The following is a 15,828-nucleotide window of genomic DNA, read 5'->3' on the forward strand; positions in this document are numbered from 1 at the left end:
AGCCAAGACGACCAGAGACCCACCCAAAGACCCACCCAGCCCAGCCAGCCCATCTGCGCCAATTTGCCCATTTGCATTAGGCTCTGACGACGTCGATATCCACCACCAACACGACCACCACCCACCCAGCCAGCCATCAAGTGCCGCCGCCGCCCGCGCCTACGCCGCCCCCCTCGTTGCTACAGTGTAGTCGTGCGTTCTACACCAACATAACCGATAACAAGTTTTTGGATTGCAACACTACTACCTACTACTACTTGCACGCACGACGACTGCCACGCAACACATCCTCGACTGGTGACACGACGCATCTCTCGACCCAGACGCCCCGCCGCAAGCTCTGTTGCCACAAATTTCCTTTTGTTGCATCGAGCAAGCCAAGGAAGCAAGACGAGCAATAGGAAACACTGGTGGTGGCTGCGCACGGCTCTCCACCCTACAACCACGGCGGCACCAGCGGCGGCACCAGCACCAAACGACACCTCGTCTCGTCTCTCTCTCTCGACGCCGCAATCGTTTACAATCCACGCGCACGCGCGTGCTCCTCGCGCTCCTCGTCCACGCGCCGACGCCTCGTCTCTCTGCTTTTCAAAAAAGCTCGATCGACGACGACAAACACGCAGCCCTACTAGCAAGCACGACCTGATCAAGCTCGCTCGACACCATCATGTCCCTCTTTGGCCAGACAAAACGGCATATACCCCCCGGCCCAAGACGGTCCCCATTGCCCATCTTCACTGGTGACAATGAAAAGTTTGGCCTGTCGTCGCCGACGACGCCGACGTTTGGAGGTGGATCGCGATGGTACACGATTGTGGTCGTCCCCATCCCCCATCTCCCCTTCCTGTCCAGCGACAAGCCAGGCTCGAGCAACGGCCTCGGTCCCAGATCATACTACCAGCCCCGACACAGCCGCTACGTGCGCATCCCGGTGCCCATCCCGCCAAAGATTGTCGCACGCATCTCGCGGTTCCATCCCATCATCAAGCTCGCGCTTCTCGTCGCTGGGCTAATTTCCCTCGCCTTCTTCCTTGTTGGCTTCAGGTCGCAGCCCAGCGGTCGTAGCGGCTGGAGCCCACCCTTCACCGACCCCAGCACGCTCGTTATCACCCCCGAGGAGGCCGCAAAGATCTGGGAATGGGAGGTCCTAAGTGGACACCATCCGAGCGTTGCCGATGGTGAATTTCGGCGCGTCTAGTTTGTCGCTGACTTTGCCCAGCCCCCGCCAGCGTCCCCATCGAAGCCGGTCTCATCAACCCCGTCGTACCCGCCTCACTGCTCTCCGGTAGACAACCTGCAGACAAGCCCGCTGCTCTCCAGCAGGCTCGGCTGCAGCAGGCCGCGCCTTCCAATCACAAGCTTGTCGGCAAGGGGCCCGAGCGCACCTACTTGAGCCCATGGGACACGGTCCTTGAGAACCCGGGATTTCCACCCCGCCCTCTGCCCGGCTCGACAGTCGACCTTGACATTATTCTGCAGAAATGCGACTTTGGTACCAACAAGGTAGGGACTGGTCTTGGCGGCGACGTTGCCCGCAGCAAGAGTACACCGCTAACAATTGCGCAGTATGTTCGCGACTGCCTCGAGCTCCTTCGCATTGGCGGCAACCTTGACAACGGCAAGCGTGTCCGCAGCGCCGAGCACCTCGCCTCGTTCAAGCAGTCGTTTATGGAGAAGCCTTTCACCGTTCCCGACCTCACCGACGAGTGGACCCCGGTCCCGCCTGCTACGACGCCCCGCGAGCCCAACCTCTCCCGGACGGCCCTCAGCCTCGGCCCCCCTCTGCCCGTGACTGAGCCATTCCTCGAGCGCGATGACCCATGTGACCCCGACCACCCTCGTCTGTTCCACATGTTCTGGGCTGGGCCGTTCAGCGACAAGCCGTACATGGCCATCATGTCGTTCCTTTTCACCCAGAACCTTGGTCTTCACCGCCCTGCCACCGACTCGAGCGATGTCGTCCAGTCGACTTGTCGCTCGCAGTTCTGGGTTTGGATCAACCCTGGCCCGGCTGCCGCTGTCCCCAACCCCACGGCCAAGCGCGACATGTTTGAGCAGCTCGCGACCAACCCCTGGTCGGCCCCCTTCCTCCACGAGCGCTTCCGCGACGTTGTCAAGTTCAAGATGTGGAACACCACCGAGCAGCTGGACGGCGTGGCCGAGCTGCAGCCCTACTGGCGCAAGCTCTCCATCTTCAACTCGGGCGGCAACGTGTACAAGGAGTCAAAGTCCAAGAAGTCGACAGCCACCAAGGAAACCTCCAAGGTGGATGGCGATGATGCGGAAGACACCGACACCGAAGTCGAGGCCAAGACGAAGAAGGACGGTCTGTTTGAGAAGGTCGGCTCGACGTCCGAGTCCGACTACGACCGCCTCTCCGTCATCCTCTCCGACCTGGCCCGCTTTGTCGTTACCCACCGCTTTGGTGGTATCTACCTCGACGCTGACACTCTCTTCCTGCGCGACTGGGAGGAGCTTTGGAACTACCGCGGCCAGTTTGCGTACCGCTGGAGTTGGCACGCAAAGTACAACACGGCCGTCCTCAAACTACACAAGCACTCGGCTCTCAGCTCGTTCCTCTTCAAGACGGCTCTGGAGAACGGTCTCGACTTCCACCCTATGACGGTGACGAGATATCTCCAGGACGCTGGCCTGGACAAGCTTCTGTTCCGCATTCCCGACGCTCTCTTCGACCCCGCGTGGATCAACATGGAGCGGTACCAGCGCGACCGCCCGCCATTCCCCTACTTCCCCGAGTGAGTTTAACATTGTCTGCCATTACTGACCACCCAGGTTCTCCTACTTCTTTTCCAACGACAAGTTTGAGACTGCTGGCCCAGAACAGCTTGGCTTTGATGGCTTCTTCCGCGGCGCATTCTCGTACCACTTCCACAACTTCTGGTGGCTTCCGTTCGACCCGTCGCGCAACTGGCCCGACCTTGGCCCCAGGTTCTCCAAGGGTGACGCCATCCTGCGCGAGGCGGCCAGACAGGCTGCGCTCTCTTCTCTGGAGGCGGAGAAGAGCCAGCGCTCGCTCAGGTCTTCTCGGGGTGAGGAGGTGGGCGAGGGCGATGACGAGCCGGCAGACCTGTTGGCGGACCAGGCGGATCTGAGCTGGTCGACTGTTCTCAAGAGGACATTTGAGGCCTACTTGCGTGGGGAGCGACCCAACATGTACGGCGAGTGGATCAAGTGGTAGGAGGAGGGGGGTGAAGAAGAGGGTGGTGCTCTCATTAGGGATTACTAGGCTGCGACTCTGCCATGGAGTCGTGCAGTTAATAGACTACAATTGCATGAAGACTTGGACAAGAAGGACGGGAATGACGTCGAAGGCGAGGATTGCAAGGCATGAGCGCTTGACATTTCAAGCCGAGGCGATTGACTGAATGGGCGAGGCCACGCGAGTTTGCTCCCGTGGCTCCACCCCCCTCACTTTAATTTTGCCCCCCACATGTTTCAAAAGCTTTCAGCCAGCGTCACAGGACGACGACTTTGGACGAGTTTTCAGTGGCCACTGCGACGACGGACGCTGCCAGCCACGGTCCACCTGCAACTTGGCTGCACACTCTCTATCCGACCTCAACTCTCCCCATTCTTTCTCCTATTGTACAAGTCTCGACTCCCTTTCGTGTCGTCTTGTCAATTAAAAAAGCGGTCGACCAGCACCGCCAAAACTTTCCTCTCTCTGTAAACCACCCCCGCCCCGTCCCCCCCGCCCACCCAAAATGGCCCCCTCCGCTTCCAAGCAGAAGCGTCTCGCAGAGAAGGCCGCCAAGGCCAGCAAGAACGGCTCGGTCAAGTCGACCCCCGCCGCCTCGACCGCCGGCGACACGCCCGCCATCTCGGCCAACGGCTCGTTCGCCGACCTGAACGACGCCCAGGCCCAGATGAAGAAGCTTAACCTCGCCACTGACCGTAGCGCTGTAAGTTGTTGGCCGGTGGCGGCGGCCCGCGACATTGTTCTGACACGCCCAGAACGGTGTCCTCGTCTCGGACCCCAAGTCGCGCGACATCAAGATCGACCAGTACACGCTCTCGTTCCACGGTCGCCTCCTCATCGAGGGTGCCGAGATTGCCCTCAACTACGGCCAGCGGTCAGTGCTGATCGCGTGCAGAGGGGGGACGAGTACTGACGGCGCAGCTACGGTCTCCTCGGTGAGAACGGCTCGGGCAAGTCGACCTTCTTCCAGTCGCTTGCCGACCGCGACGTCGAGATCCCCGAGCACATTGACGTGAGTGGTGATGATGGTGGACGGTCGGAGCCGAAGTTTTAACACCCACAGATCTACCTCGTTTCCGGCGCCGCCGAGCCCTCGGAGGTCAACGCCGTCGACTACATTGTCAACTCGGCCAAGGAGAAAGTCGCCCGTCTCGAGCAGCTCGCCGAGGACCTCGCCACCGCCGACGAGGTCGACGAGCTCCAGCTCGAGATGATCTACGAGGAGCTCGAGGAGATGGACCCCTCGACCTTCGAGGCCAAGGCCGGTGCCATTCTCTCGGGTCTCGGCTTCGGCCCCAAGATGCTCGCCAAGCCCACCAAGGACATGTCTGGTGGTTGGCGTATGCGTGTCGCCCTTGCCCGTGCCCTCTTCATCAAGCCCCACCTGCTCATCCTCGACGAGCCTACGTCGCACTTGGACCTTGGCGCCGTCGTGTGGCTCGAGGCTTACCTCGCCACGTACAACCACATTCTCGTCCTCACGTCGCACTCGGCTGATTTCATGGACACTGTGTGCACCAACATGATCGACCTCACGCCCAAGAAGACCCTCCAGTACTACGGTGGTAACTACACGACCTACGTCCGCACCAAGGCCGAGAACGAAGTCAACCAGATGAAGGCCTACACTAAGCAGCAGGAGGAGATTGCGCACATCAAGAAGTTCATTGCGTCGGCCGGTACCTACGCCAACTTGGTCAAGCAGGCCAAGTCGAAGCAGAAGATTATCGACAAGATGGAGGCTGCTGGTCTTATTGAGAAGATTGAGCAGCCCAAGCTCCTGCGCTTCAACTTTGAGGACATCAAGAAGCTCCCCCCTCCGATTATCGCCTTCAACGACGTTGCCTTCTCGTACTCTGGCGAGAAGAGGGACTACCTCTACCAGGGCCTCAACTTTGGTATCGACATGGACTCGCGTATCGCCATTGTCGGTGACAACGGTACCGGCAAGTCTACGCTCCTCAACCTTATCACTGGTGACCTCAACCCCGTCGAGGGTGAGATCAAGCGCCACTCTGCGCTCAAGCTCGCAAAGTACTCGCAGCACTCTGCGGACCAGCTGCCCTACGACAAGTCGCCCGTCGAGTTCCTGCAGAGCATGTACCGCGAGAAGTTCCCCGAGAAGGACATTCAGTTCTGGCGCCAGCAGGTCGGCCGCTTCGGTATCACGGGTGCCCACCAGACCAACCCCATCAACCAGCTCTCGGACGGTCTCCGCAACCGTGTGTGTTTCGCCCAGCTTGCCATGGAGCACCCCCACGTTCTGCTCCTCGACGAGCCTACCAACCACTTGGACATGGCCTCGATCGACTCGCTTGCGCGCGCCATCAACGAGTTCGAGGGTGGTGTCGTTATCGTCTCGCACGACTTCCGTCTCATTTCGCAGGTTGCCCAGGACCTGTGGGAGGTCAAGGACCGCAAGGTTGTCAACCTGACCAAGGACGACGTTACGATTGTCGACTACAAGCGTTCGCTTGCCAAGCGCTCGCAGGCGCAGATTGAGAAGGCGCAGCTGCTGTCCAAGACTGCCACCAAGGGTATTGCCTAAGGAGTGTAGTGGTGCGCCACGCGTGTGGGTGCATGGGCGCCTGCTCGCGACCCCGCCCGGCTGGATCGGCTGGTAGACCAGTGTTGTCGAGAGCATAGACTGCATCAATTACAATTTCACGCCTCTTTCCATCCCCCCAATAGTGTCTTGCCCGAGTGGGCGGGCGTGTAGAATTGAGATGCACTGTTACGGAGACGTCGCGCGAGTGCGCGAGCGAAGCGAGCGCACGAGGAATGTGGCGGTCGAGTTAGTGGCGGCGACTACAACTGACAGCCCGCACCAAGCCACCGACCATCCTACTCTAACATGCATGATTTACCCAAATGCCTTTCTTCTACAACTACTGCTCCTTCTCGAGGATGGTGAGCACGCTCTCAATCACGCCGAGCGCGTGGTCGCACTCCTCCTTGGAGACGGTGAGCGCGGGGATGAGGCGGACGGCGTCCTTGCCGGCCGTGAGGGCGAGGACGCCGCGCTGGCGGGCGAGCGCCATGACGCGGGCGGGGTGGGCCTCGTTCTTGAACGGGATGCCGCGGATGAGGCCGCGGCCGCGCGTCTCGTCCTTGATGAGGCTCGGGAAGAGCTTTGGCAAGCGCGACACAAGGCCATCGAGGTGGGCCGACACGTCCTTGATGTGCTGGGTGAACTCAGGCTCCGACAGCCGGCCGAGGACGTAGTGCCCGAGCCTGGTGGCGAGGGGCTGGCCCCCGAACGTGGTGCCGTGCGAGCCGACGCCGATGGCGTCGGCCACCTCGTCGCGCACGAGGATGGCGCCGATCGGGAAGCCGTTCGCGAGCGGCTTGGCCATGGTCACGATGTCGGGGTGCGCGGCGGCCGGGAGGCTGCCGTGCGCCCACAGCTCGCCGGTGCGGTACAGCCCGCACTGAATCTCGTCGTAGATGAGCACTGCGCCGACCTCGCGCGCGCGGGCCGCGACGGCGGAGAGGAACTCGGGCGAGGCTGTCCCGATACCGCCCTCGCCCTGGATCGGCTCGAGGATGACGCCGCACGTCGTCTCGTTGATGAGCGCGTCGATCGTCGCCTTGTCGGCCACGTTGTACTCGCCCACATGCACGTCAGGGACGAGCGGCGCAAACGGCGCCTGGTACTTCGGGTTGGTGGTGACGCTCAGCGCGCCGAAGCTGCGCCCGTGGAAGCCGTTGGAGAAGCACACGATGCCGGTTTTCTTCTCCCCGCCGCGGTCCTTGCCGACCTTGCGCGCGAACTTGAGCGCGCCCTCGTTGGCCTCGGTCCCGCTGTTGGAGAAGAAGACCTTGGCGCCGCCCGACGAGGGGGTGAGGCCGAGGGCGCCGGCCTCGCGCGTCTTGTCGACGAGGGATTTGGCGAGCGCGCCGGCCCACTCGTTCCAGTACACGTTGGACGCGTGCGCAAGCACCTGGCTCTGCTCGGCCAGCACCTTGTTGACGCCGTCGTCGGCGTGCCCGAGCGCCAGGACGGCGATACCCGCCGCAAAGTCGAGGTACTCGCGCCCCGCGGAATCCGTCAGCTTGAGCCCCTTGCCCTGCGTGAAGAGGATGGGCGGGCGCGCATACGTGTTGAGCAGGTACGACGAGTGCTCCTTGATCAGGTCGTGCGTCGCCTCGGGCGCCGTGTCGGGGTGCGTTTCGGCGAGGTAGGACGTGTTGGGCTGGGTGGGGTGTGAGCGGGCGAGTCCGGCGAGTCGGACATGGCGGCGATGCGCGGGGGGTACCGGGGGGCGGAGGGGGCGTGGGTCGCAACGGTCGCGACGAGGCTGTGCCGGCGAGGACGCCGTGTCCGACCCCACCAGGCTGTAGGCCGGCGCTGCGAGCCCTCGCAGCACCTGGCATGGGCCAGCCACGAGGCAGCAGCCAGACCGCCGATACCACCCTCCACCTCCCCATCGCACTTGCTCCCCCCCTCCCCCCGAGGCTCGCACTCACCTTCAATCCCGACGCCGTGGCGTACGCGCGCACGCGCGCGGCGCGGGGGAGGACCTTGGAGAGGCGGGCGACGGACATGGTGTTGTGGGGGAAGAGGGATCGCCCGAGTCGATATTTATCTCGTCGCGTTGCTCCGGGCCAACTTTTGCCAGCGCCTAGTTGACTCGCGCGATATGACTCGGGCGGAGGCCGCGGAGTCGGAAGTGGAGGGGGTTAGGGGTGGGGCTAATGACTTCGGGGTGATTAGGATAGTGGCTCTAATGCAGGTCCTAATCCGCCCACCCCTCTGCGCTCCTGCCGTCATGCGCTCTCGACGCGTGCGGTCCCCAGTTTTGGCCCATGTATTCAGTCTCGCGTCAAGCGTGCGGCGCGATGGCTTACCGTGACCAGCTGCTGCCCAGCCCGCATACCTCTTCCTATGCATGCACTCACCCCTGCTTTACATCCTGCTGGCCTCTCTACGTCATGACCCTCGCTCCAGCAGCCAGCTGTATGCATTTGGAAGTGGAGAACAAGCTCTGCGCCACGGAATCAATACCCCGCTGCCATCTCGTGCTCTCTCCCTCCCACGTGAAGTCTGCTCATGACTTCGGTGCAATCTTTCTCACCCCTCTCGTCCCCTTCCCTCCCCCCGTCGCCTTCCCCCCCTCGCTACGGCACCGTTCCCGTCATCTGTTCGAGACGACAACGACCTCCATCTCCCACACCCTCCATTCGTACAAACTACTCTTCCTCATCGCACACCACAGCGGCACATGCGCACAGTCTGCACCTGACCGACAGAGCAGCACGCGCCGGGCAGCTACCACTTGTTCCCTTCCTTGTCCCATCTTCATCGCTCGGCCACAGACAACGACCACGACGACGACGCGCGTTTCTCCCTTCCTGCGACGTCGCCCGCTCCGTTCTCTGGCACCGGCACGCGCCCAGTCTCTTGCAGTAGACGTCTTACGCTGTCAGCCGCGTCCTGGTACCCCGCTCGCTCTGCTAGACAGAGTGCATACCTGGTGAGTACCGCGTCAATTCCGCAACGCCTCGGCGCGACCTTGCTGCGTTGCTGGGCAACTCGCAGTGATTGCCAGTCCCCATCATCCGGTCCACCTCCCCCGTCCCCCACTGACACCTCCAGACCACTTGATACCGCATCCTTGACGCTAGCCGCCAGCTACCCATCACCATGGACCTGTACACCACCTCGTTCACCTTCAAGCGCTCGCCGTCGAGCTCGCACCGATCGCCGTCGCCCCCGCGTGCCACCCCATCGCAGTCCAAGCCCGGCGCTCCTGCCAGCCCGCCTCACCCGCATGGCCTAGGCCCGCAGGACGCTGCCCAGGCCGAGCGCGAGTGGGAAGAGGTCCAAAAGTTGTGCAACGACATCACTTCGAGAGAAGGATGCCTCGTCACCGTGACCCGCGAGAATGCTGTCGCCGACGGTGGACAGTCGCCCGACGAGGCCCCCGGCGTCGGCCCGTCAGTCTTCAACTTCCACATCTCGGGCGGGTACCAGGCCGTGATGGGCGCGCGCGGTGCCCTCCTCCGCGAGACGCCGCGCGACAACCGCACGACGCTCAAGGTCGCCCGCTCCGACATTCTCGAGAAGCCCCTCGCGCCAATGTCACCGCTCAAGGCCGACGTCAAGCACCGTCTCGACGAGATTGCCAGCGACACGCGCGCACACATTGCCGTGCTCAACACTGAGATCCCCGGCTCGGTTGGTGCCAGCGGTGCGGTGTTGGCTACGTCCGACCCCGACTCGAGCTCCAAGGACGACCAGCAGCCGTCGCCCGAGGCCGAGCAGCAGTCACCCGTCGACACTTCGAACGGCACGCCAGCCGTGCCTTCGTACAGCCTCGAGACTGAGCGCATGTGCGAGCTCGTCATCACCGGCTCGGTCGAGAGCATTGAGCTCGCCAAGGTCCGCCTGTTGGTCGTGCTTGATGAGTTATCCGGCCTGCACTCCGAGGCCTGTGATATTGATTACAAGCTCCATGCGATTATCGCGGGGCGCAAGAGATCTGTCATCCAGTCGATCCAGGAGGAGACGGCGACAAACATCTACTTCCCTACGCCACTGGTTGGCGTCCTCAACCCCCCGCAGCCTGGATCCCAGCAGGGTGTGGGCTACAACCGTGTCAACGTCGGCTACGGTGCCCAGGGCATGGCCCCGCGCATGGGTGGCATCAACTATGCCAGCGGCATGGGCATGGGCATGCCTGCCGTTCCTCCCCCGCACACTCCGCATGGCCCGCCGCCCCCGCAGCGTGGCACAAACCAGCCAGTCTACAACCCCCAGCAGCACGTCCACTACCCGTACTCGCCCCAGCCCCTGCACATCAACCCCCAGACCACGCGCGGCATGCCGTACACTGGCCCCGGCGTCCAGCAGTGGTCGATGCCCACCGGCCCCGCCGGTCCCCATGGTGGACCTCACGGCGCGCCTCACCCTGGTCCCCACGGCCACGGTCCGCATGCTCCCCACGGCCCTCCTCCTCACCAGCAGGGCCCAATCCAGATGACCCCCACCGGCATGTCGGGCATGAGCCAGATGACCAATGGCCACGGCGGTCCCGGCTTCGGTAACCGTGCAATGGGCTCCCCGATGGGTCAGCCCATCGGCCAGCCCATGATCGGTATGTCGCCGATGGGCTTTGGACAGAGCCACATGCACGTCTCGATGGGCACTGCGCCTATGGGCGGCATGCCTCTCGGCCCCGGCGAGATGGGCATGGGTCAGTTTGGCCAGGGCCCCCACCCCGGTCTCTCCGTCCACTCCGGCGAGCAGGGCATGCTCGGCAAAGCCAGCCAGATCTGGATCACGGGCGAGTTCTTTGGCGTCCAGCGCGCCAGAGACATGCTGCTTACTGTCGCTGTTCAGAAGGTAGGTGCAGCTAAGGATTCCTGATCGCCGAAGCTAACCCCCTACAGAGCAAGCTTGTGATCTCTCGTGACACGGCCATTCTGCCCCGCAAGCTCGACTGGCTCTTGTCCGAACGCATCGATGACATCCGCAACATCATGTGCGACAACGGCACCTACATCCAAGTCCCCTCGGTTGGCTCTCAAGCCTCATTGATCACCGTGTTTGGCGACCACAGAGTCAACATTGAGCGCACGATTCGCAGCGTCATGGCCCTCGCCTGCCAGTTCTACGTCGCCAGCTTCTGGCTCTTACCCGTGTCGTTTGACGTCCTCATGCCCCAGGCAACGCTCAACCCTCCTCAAATGCAGCCCATCTTGAAGCGCATCTCGCAGGCCACTGGCGCCGAGGTCGTCTTCAAGAGCAACTGCTTTGAGATGCACGGCCTGGAGAAGGAGGTGCAGGCCGCCGTGGTCAAGGTTCTCGAGCTCGACGTCATCAAGTCGTTCCACCACGAGATCCGCTTCCAGATCGAGCTTGCCAACGAGCACCGCGAGTTCATCTCGGGTAAGAAGAACGGCAAGATCAACAAGATTATGAAGGTCTGTGGCGTTCGTATCAAGTTTGAGACCTTCAACGACTACAACTTCCTCATGGACATTTCCGGCCAGGACATGGCCGCGCTGCAGGGTCTGTCGATGCTGCAGGAGGAGCTCCCCGCCGAGGTGTCGTTCCACGTCCCGGAAGGCTACCACAAGCGCATCATCGGCGTTGGTGGCAAGAACATCCAACGCATCATGAAGATGTACGGTGTGTATGTCAAGTTCTCCAACGCCGAAGAGTTTGCCCAGCTCGGCGGATACCTCGACAACGAGGACAACGTCGTTGCGCGCACGCCGGCCAAGAATGCCATCGCCCTCGAGTCGCTCAAGGCCGCCGTCATGGAGCTGGTCAGCCCCAAGGACAAGGACTACACGATCGACAGCGTCAACATCCCCCGCCGCTACCACCGCACCCTTCTCGGCGAGAAGAGCATTTTCATCCACGACATTGAGCGCAAGACCAACTCGACAGTCCGCTTCCCCAACAAGGAGACGGCCTCTGACACGGTCACCATCTTTGGCCCCGAGAGCCAGGTGCACATTGCCGTCGCTATGCTCCTCGACCACGTTCCCTTTGAGGCCGACCTGCACGTCCCACCTAGTGCCGAGCTCACGCGCCTCGTGACGTCAACCGAGTTTGTACTCTTCACCGAGCGTATTAAGCGGGACCACCAGATCGCCATCTCGCCGTCGCCGAGATTCGGTCAGGGCGACGAGGCCATCTTCAAGTTCCGCTGCCAGCGTAGCAGCATCGACTTCTTGAGCACTGTCCACGACTCGCTCGAAGAGTTCCTTGCCAAGCACAACCTCCAGGTCTACCTCCCCAACGCTCAGAAGCGCGTCGACTCGTTTGCCGACGCGTTCTCGCACTTTGACTCGAAGCTGTTATCGACGAGTAAGGCGGAGGGTGCGGACGGCGATTCGCGCCCTAACCGCAGGCCCCAAGTGTCCCCTACCAACGTCAAGGCGCTCTTTGACGGCTCGGCGCCCCCTTCGGCGTCCACCAACGTGCCAACTACGCCCTACGGCGACAACAACCTCGGGTTCGCTGGCCCTCTGGCCTTCAACGTCCCCGACTACTGGCAGCCCGCTGCTCCCGGCGCGCCGCCAGCTCCTGGCGGATCTGCGGCCCCCGGCGGTCCTGGCGAGCTTTCGAAGCGGGGCTCTGACTCGACGCTCGAGGAGAAGCTCCGCAACAGCAGTGGCTCTAGCGTGCACCCCACGCCGCACCACACCCCGGGTCACGCACACGCCCTGTCCCACAGCCATGCGCACCCTTCGCGCGCCGTCGGCACCAGGACGCAGAGCTTAGACATTACGCAGCTCAACTTTGCTCGTGCGCTCGGCGGCCCCCAGGCGAGCTTTGCACCTGTGCCTCCCAGCCCTACGACCACGAGCTCGCCCAACACGGCCACGGGGACCTACTTCCCGCCGGCCAACGCAGGCAACAACCAGCGGTTCAACGCGTCTGTCGACGGCGTGACGCAAGGTCTGGCCAACGTGCAGGTCTCACACTCGTAAACTGTCTCCAACAAGAACACTGTACCCCGCGATACCTCTCTCATCGGATTCTCCTCATTTGATGCCCTGTCGCCCTCGTACCCACACTCATTCCCCCGACTACCCTGCACACCCACCACCATCTGCAATCTAGCCATCTCTATCAACCTCTACTACTACCCTGCACCTCTAGCTCACCCCGACATCACTACCCCAACCCTCGCGCCAACACAAAATCCGCCACGGTCGTGGCTGCTCCGTATACTGCTGCTGCTACCCACATGTGGCTCTTGAGGCGATGCATTTCTGACGTGTACAAACAGTCTAGCGTGGTCTAGATCGACCGGGTGTGTGTGTGTACAGGGGCGCCCGGATCGCCATTGATTCAATGAGAGTGTGTAATGTAGATGCTGTCGACAAGTCTACTCGCCCTTGCCCTCGGCCTCCTTCTCCTTCTTTGATGAGTTTGTCTTGTTGCCTGATGCCGTGCCCTGCTCAGAGGGCGGGATGCTGTTGTTGGTGGGGGTCGGGTTCTTGGGGAACCACTTGTTGGAAATCTTGCCGAGAATGTCGATGGCACCTCCGTTCCGGATATCCTCGACCATGCGGCTGACCATGCGCGCGTGCACGCCGTCGGAGAGGGCGCCGCTGTTGGCCTGGGCGACGCGGAACGGCGCTCCAAACACCTTTTCGACGTTTGTTGGGAGGTTGACGACCGGGCCAAAAACCGACAGCAGGGGCACATGCACCATGCGGCCGCTCTCGCCCCAGTCGAGCCACTCGAACCCGCCCGTGCTCTTGCGCGCGAGATCGGGCGGCGCGTGGCGGCTCAGCGGGCCAAAGTCGTAGATGCCGTCGTCGCCCTCGAGCTCCTCCTGGTACCTGCCGACGACGCCCTCGGTCGTGCCCTTGACATAGACGATCGAGTACGGGCTGATACCGACGCGGAGGGCCTCGAACGGCGCCCGGACGGCGTCGGCCAGCGTCCATGCGGGGGATGCGGGCTTGTTGTCGTCTACCCCTTCGCCGCCGCCTGGCCGAAGCCGCGCGAGCGCCTCGGTCTGCGTCCTCGGAACGTCGATCCGCTTCCGGAGACACCACATGCGGCACATGGCCGGCGCGTCGGCTTGCTGCGAGCACCACGTGAGGCACTTCTCCTTGGGCGGCGTGATGGCCGGAGCAGCGTGCCGGGCGGGCGGAGCAAGGTGGAATGTTGCAGGTTGGGGGGTGGGCTCTGCGTCTGCCAGTGGGGCAGGCGCGGGGGCGGGGGGACGGTGAAAGAAAGGGACTGCAGGCGCGGGGGGCGGTGTCGCCGGGTCGGCAATAAGCCTGGCCGTCATGGAGGCGCGCCCCTCGAGTTCCTTCGCCAAGGTTGTGCGAATCTTGGTGTCCTCAGCAGAAGGGTATCTGTAGGGCAAATGTGGCAGGCCCGTGGGTTTGCCATCACTGTCAACTGGGACAGCGATCCAGTGGACGAGCTGGGGGGTCCCAGAAGGCTGTTGCATTTGTGGCTGAGCAGGAACCATCTTGACATTCGCGCCACGGTTTAGGCCTTCGATAATCGAGGCATGAAGATCGGGGGCCTGGATAGGCGACACATTACGAGGCAGGCGCGGCGTGCCGACTACCTTGCCATCCGGGCCGATGGGCACAGGGATCCATGTCACATTGCCCACGCCGGGTGGGGGTGGTGGACGAGACGCGAGCTTGGGGTCAAAATCAAGGCCCTCCCGGCTGAACCGAGGGGTGTTTAGACTATCGGCGAGAGACAGCGACGCATCTTGGCGTGGTTGTGTTGACGGTCTGGATTCCGAGCTTTGCGCGCTGTCGCGAACGTCTTCGAGGAGGCGGGCGGAAACCTGGGCGGCCTTGTCCGGGGTCAAGTTGTTTGGGAGGCCTGGCGCACCAACCGGTTTGCCATCACGGTCCACCTGGACTGCCACGTAATGAGTCACCTCATTGACTACAGCTTTCGAGCCGGTCGCTGCCGAAGTCTTTTCCAGATGAACAATCCAAGCCACGGAGCCACCAACCTCAAGTTGGCGAGCTATGTCCGCGCGTCGGGCGGCAGCTTTTTCAGCTGGGTAGCCTGACAGGCTAGGGGGCAATGGTAGCTGGCTGGTGTTGATGGGTTGACCTTGTTCGTTGACTGGCACAGCAATCCAGACGTGTTGAGGCTCGGCCTGTTGTGGGGGTAGCGGTTCGGAAGAGCGCCAGGTCAAGGAAGGATGCTGCGTTGACGAAGGCAGGGCAGATGTGGCTGGAGCTGAGTCGGAGGGGGAGCTCACGCGCGATGCGTCGCGTGCGGCCACAAAGCCGAGCTTGTCTCCAAACGTTGCAGCCAGCGCAACGTTGAACTGTGTCGCGTCCGCTGGGTCTGCAGGTCGTAGGGACGGCAAGCGCGACATGTCTTTCGGGACACCATCGCGGTCCACGGGGATGAGGACGAAATTGAGTTCGTCCGAGGCGCCCTCTGTCCACACCGCGGACACGTTCTGTTTGTGGACTCGTTGGGCAGCCCAGGCGACATTGGCATTGATCCTGGCCGCCTCGTCGGCCCGCGTGCCGGGAGGGAGCGGGATCTCGTCGATAATGTTGCCGTCCGTGTCGATTGGGATTGGGATATAGTACGCAGCTCGCTGCGGGCCGCTGAAGAGGCGCGCGTTGAGGTAGCTAGTGACGGCGAGTGGCGCAGGGCCGGGCTGCTCAGAGGTTGGCCGGGGAGGCGCCTTGGCCTTGGCTCTGCGGAACTTTGTGATAGACACAGCGCGGATGTTGCGGCTTTCCAGAGCATCGGTGAGCTGCTGGGTGAGCTGCTTGCTGGCCATGACGGCGGCAGACGGTGGGAGGTCTGCAGGGAGGTCGGGCATGCCAATAATCTTGCCATCCTGCACTCGTAGGGGATTGGGAGGGACGAAAATGGGCAGGAAGGGCTTGGCCACGACAGCGCTGTAGCCCTTTACGCTTCGCAGGGCGTCGCGCTTGAGAAGCGTGTCGACGGCGGAAACGTGCTCGACGGCCTGGGGTGGCGGAACGGCGGCGGCGAGGCGGTCGGACGCGACCGGCGGCGACGGCGGTGGAGGCTGTGCGCTGCTGCCGCCGTTGGGCGGCGGCACGTCTTCTGGCGGGATGGCCATTGTGTGTGTGTGTCGGGAGAGGGTTGTGAGCGCCCGTCTGCG

At 62.6% G+C, this 15,828-nt stretch overlaps 5 protein-coding genes across 5 annotated transcripts; 3 read left to right on the forward strand and 2 right to left on the reverse strand.

The window, feature by feature from the left end:
- Positions 1 to 667: 667 nt before the first annotated feature.
- Q8F55_004032 (uncharacterized protein) lies at positions 668 to 3,199 on the forward strand (the record flags this gene model as incomplete). Its single annotated transcript, XM_069352556.1, has 4 exons — positions 668 to 1,178; positions 1,220 to 1,503; positions 1,567 to 2,756; positions 2,794 to 3,199. The coding sequence occupies 4 exons, from the start codon at positions 668 to 670 to the stop codon at positions 3,197 to 3,199; spliced, it is 2,391 nt and encodes a 796-aa protein (XP_069209974.1).
- Positions 3,200 to 3,725: 526 nt separating this feature from the next.
- Positions 3,726 to 5,768, forward strand: ARB1 (ABC transporter ATP-binding protein arb1; the record flags this gene model as incomplete). Its single annotated transcript, XM_069352557.1, has 4 exons — positions 3,726 to 3,923; positions 3,976 to 4,094; positions 4,142 to 4,232; positions 4,284 to 5,768. The coding sequence occupies 4 exons, from the start codon at positions 3,726 to 3,728 to the stop codon at positions 5,766 to 5,768; spliced, it is 1,893 nt and encodes a 630-aa protein (XP_069209975.1).
- A 340-nt stretch (positions 5,769 to 6,108) lies between these two features.
- ARG8 (acetylornithine aminotransferase) lies at positions 6,109 to 7,768 on the reverse strand (the record flags this gene model as incomplete). The annotated part of the gene is made up of 2 exons (XM_069352558.1): positions 6,109 to 7,416; positions 7,691 to 7,768. The coding sequence occupies 2 exons, from the start codon at positions 7,766 to 7,768 to the stop codon at positions 6,109 to 6,111; spliced, it is 1,386 nt and encodes a 461-aa protein (XP_069209976.1).
- Positions 7,769 to 8,867: 1,099 nt separating this feature from the next.
- Positions 8,868 to 12,670, forward strand: Q8F55_004035 (uncharacterized protein; the record flags this gene model as incomplete). The annotated part of the gene is made up of 2 exons (XM_069352559.1): positions 8,868 to 10,568; positions 10,616 to 12,670. 2 exons carry the CDS (start codon positions 8,868 to 8,870, stop codon positions 12,668 to 12,670), a joined length of 3,756 nt encoding a protein of 1,251 aa, XP_069209977.1.
- Positions 12,671 to 13,069: 399 nt separating this feature from the next.
- On the reverse strand, positions 13,070 to 15,786 carry Q8F55_004036 (uncharacterized protein; the record flags this gene model as incomplete). Its single annotated transcript, XM_069352560.1, has 1 exon — positions 13,070 to 15,786. The coding sequence occupies one exon, from the start codon at positions 15,784 to 15,786 to the stop codon at positions 13,072 to 13,074; it is 2,715 nt and encodes a 904-aa protein (XP_069209978.1). The 3' UTR covers positions 13,070 to 13,071.
- Between the last annotated feature and the right edge of the window lie 42 nt (positions 15,787 to 15,828).

Source organism: Vanrija albida (assembly GCF_041260175.1).
Source record: "Vanrija albida strain AlHP1 chromosome Unknown contig_3, whole genome shotgun sequence".
Lineage (NCBI taxonomy): Eukaryota > Fungi > Basidiomycota > Tremellomycetes > Trichosporonales > Trichosporonaceae > Vanrija > Vanrija albida.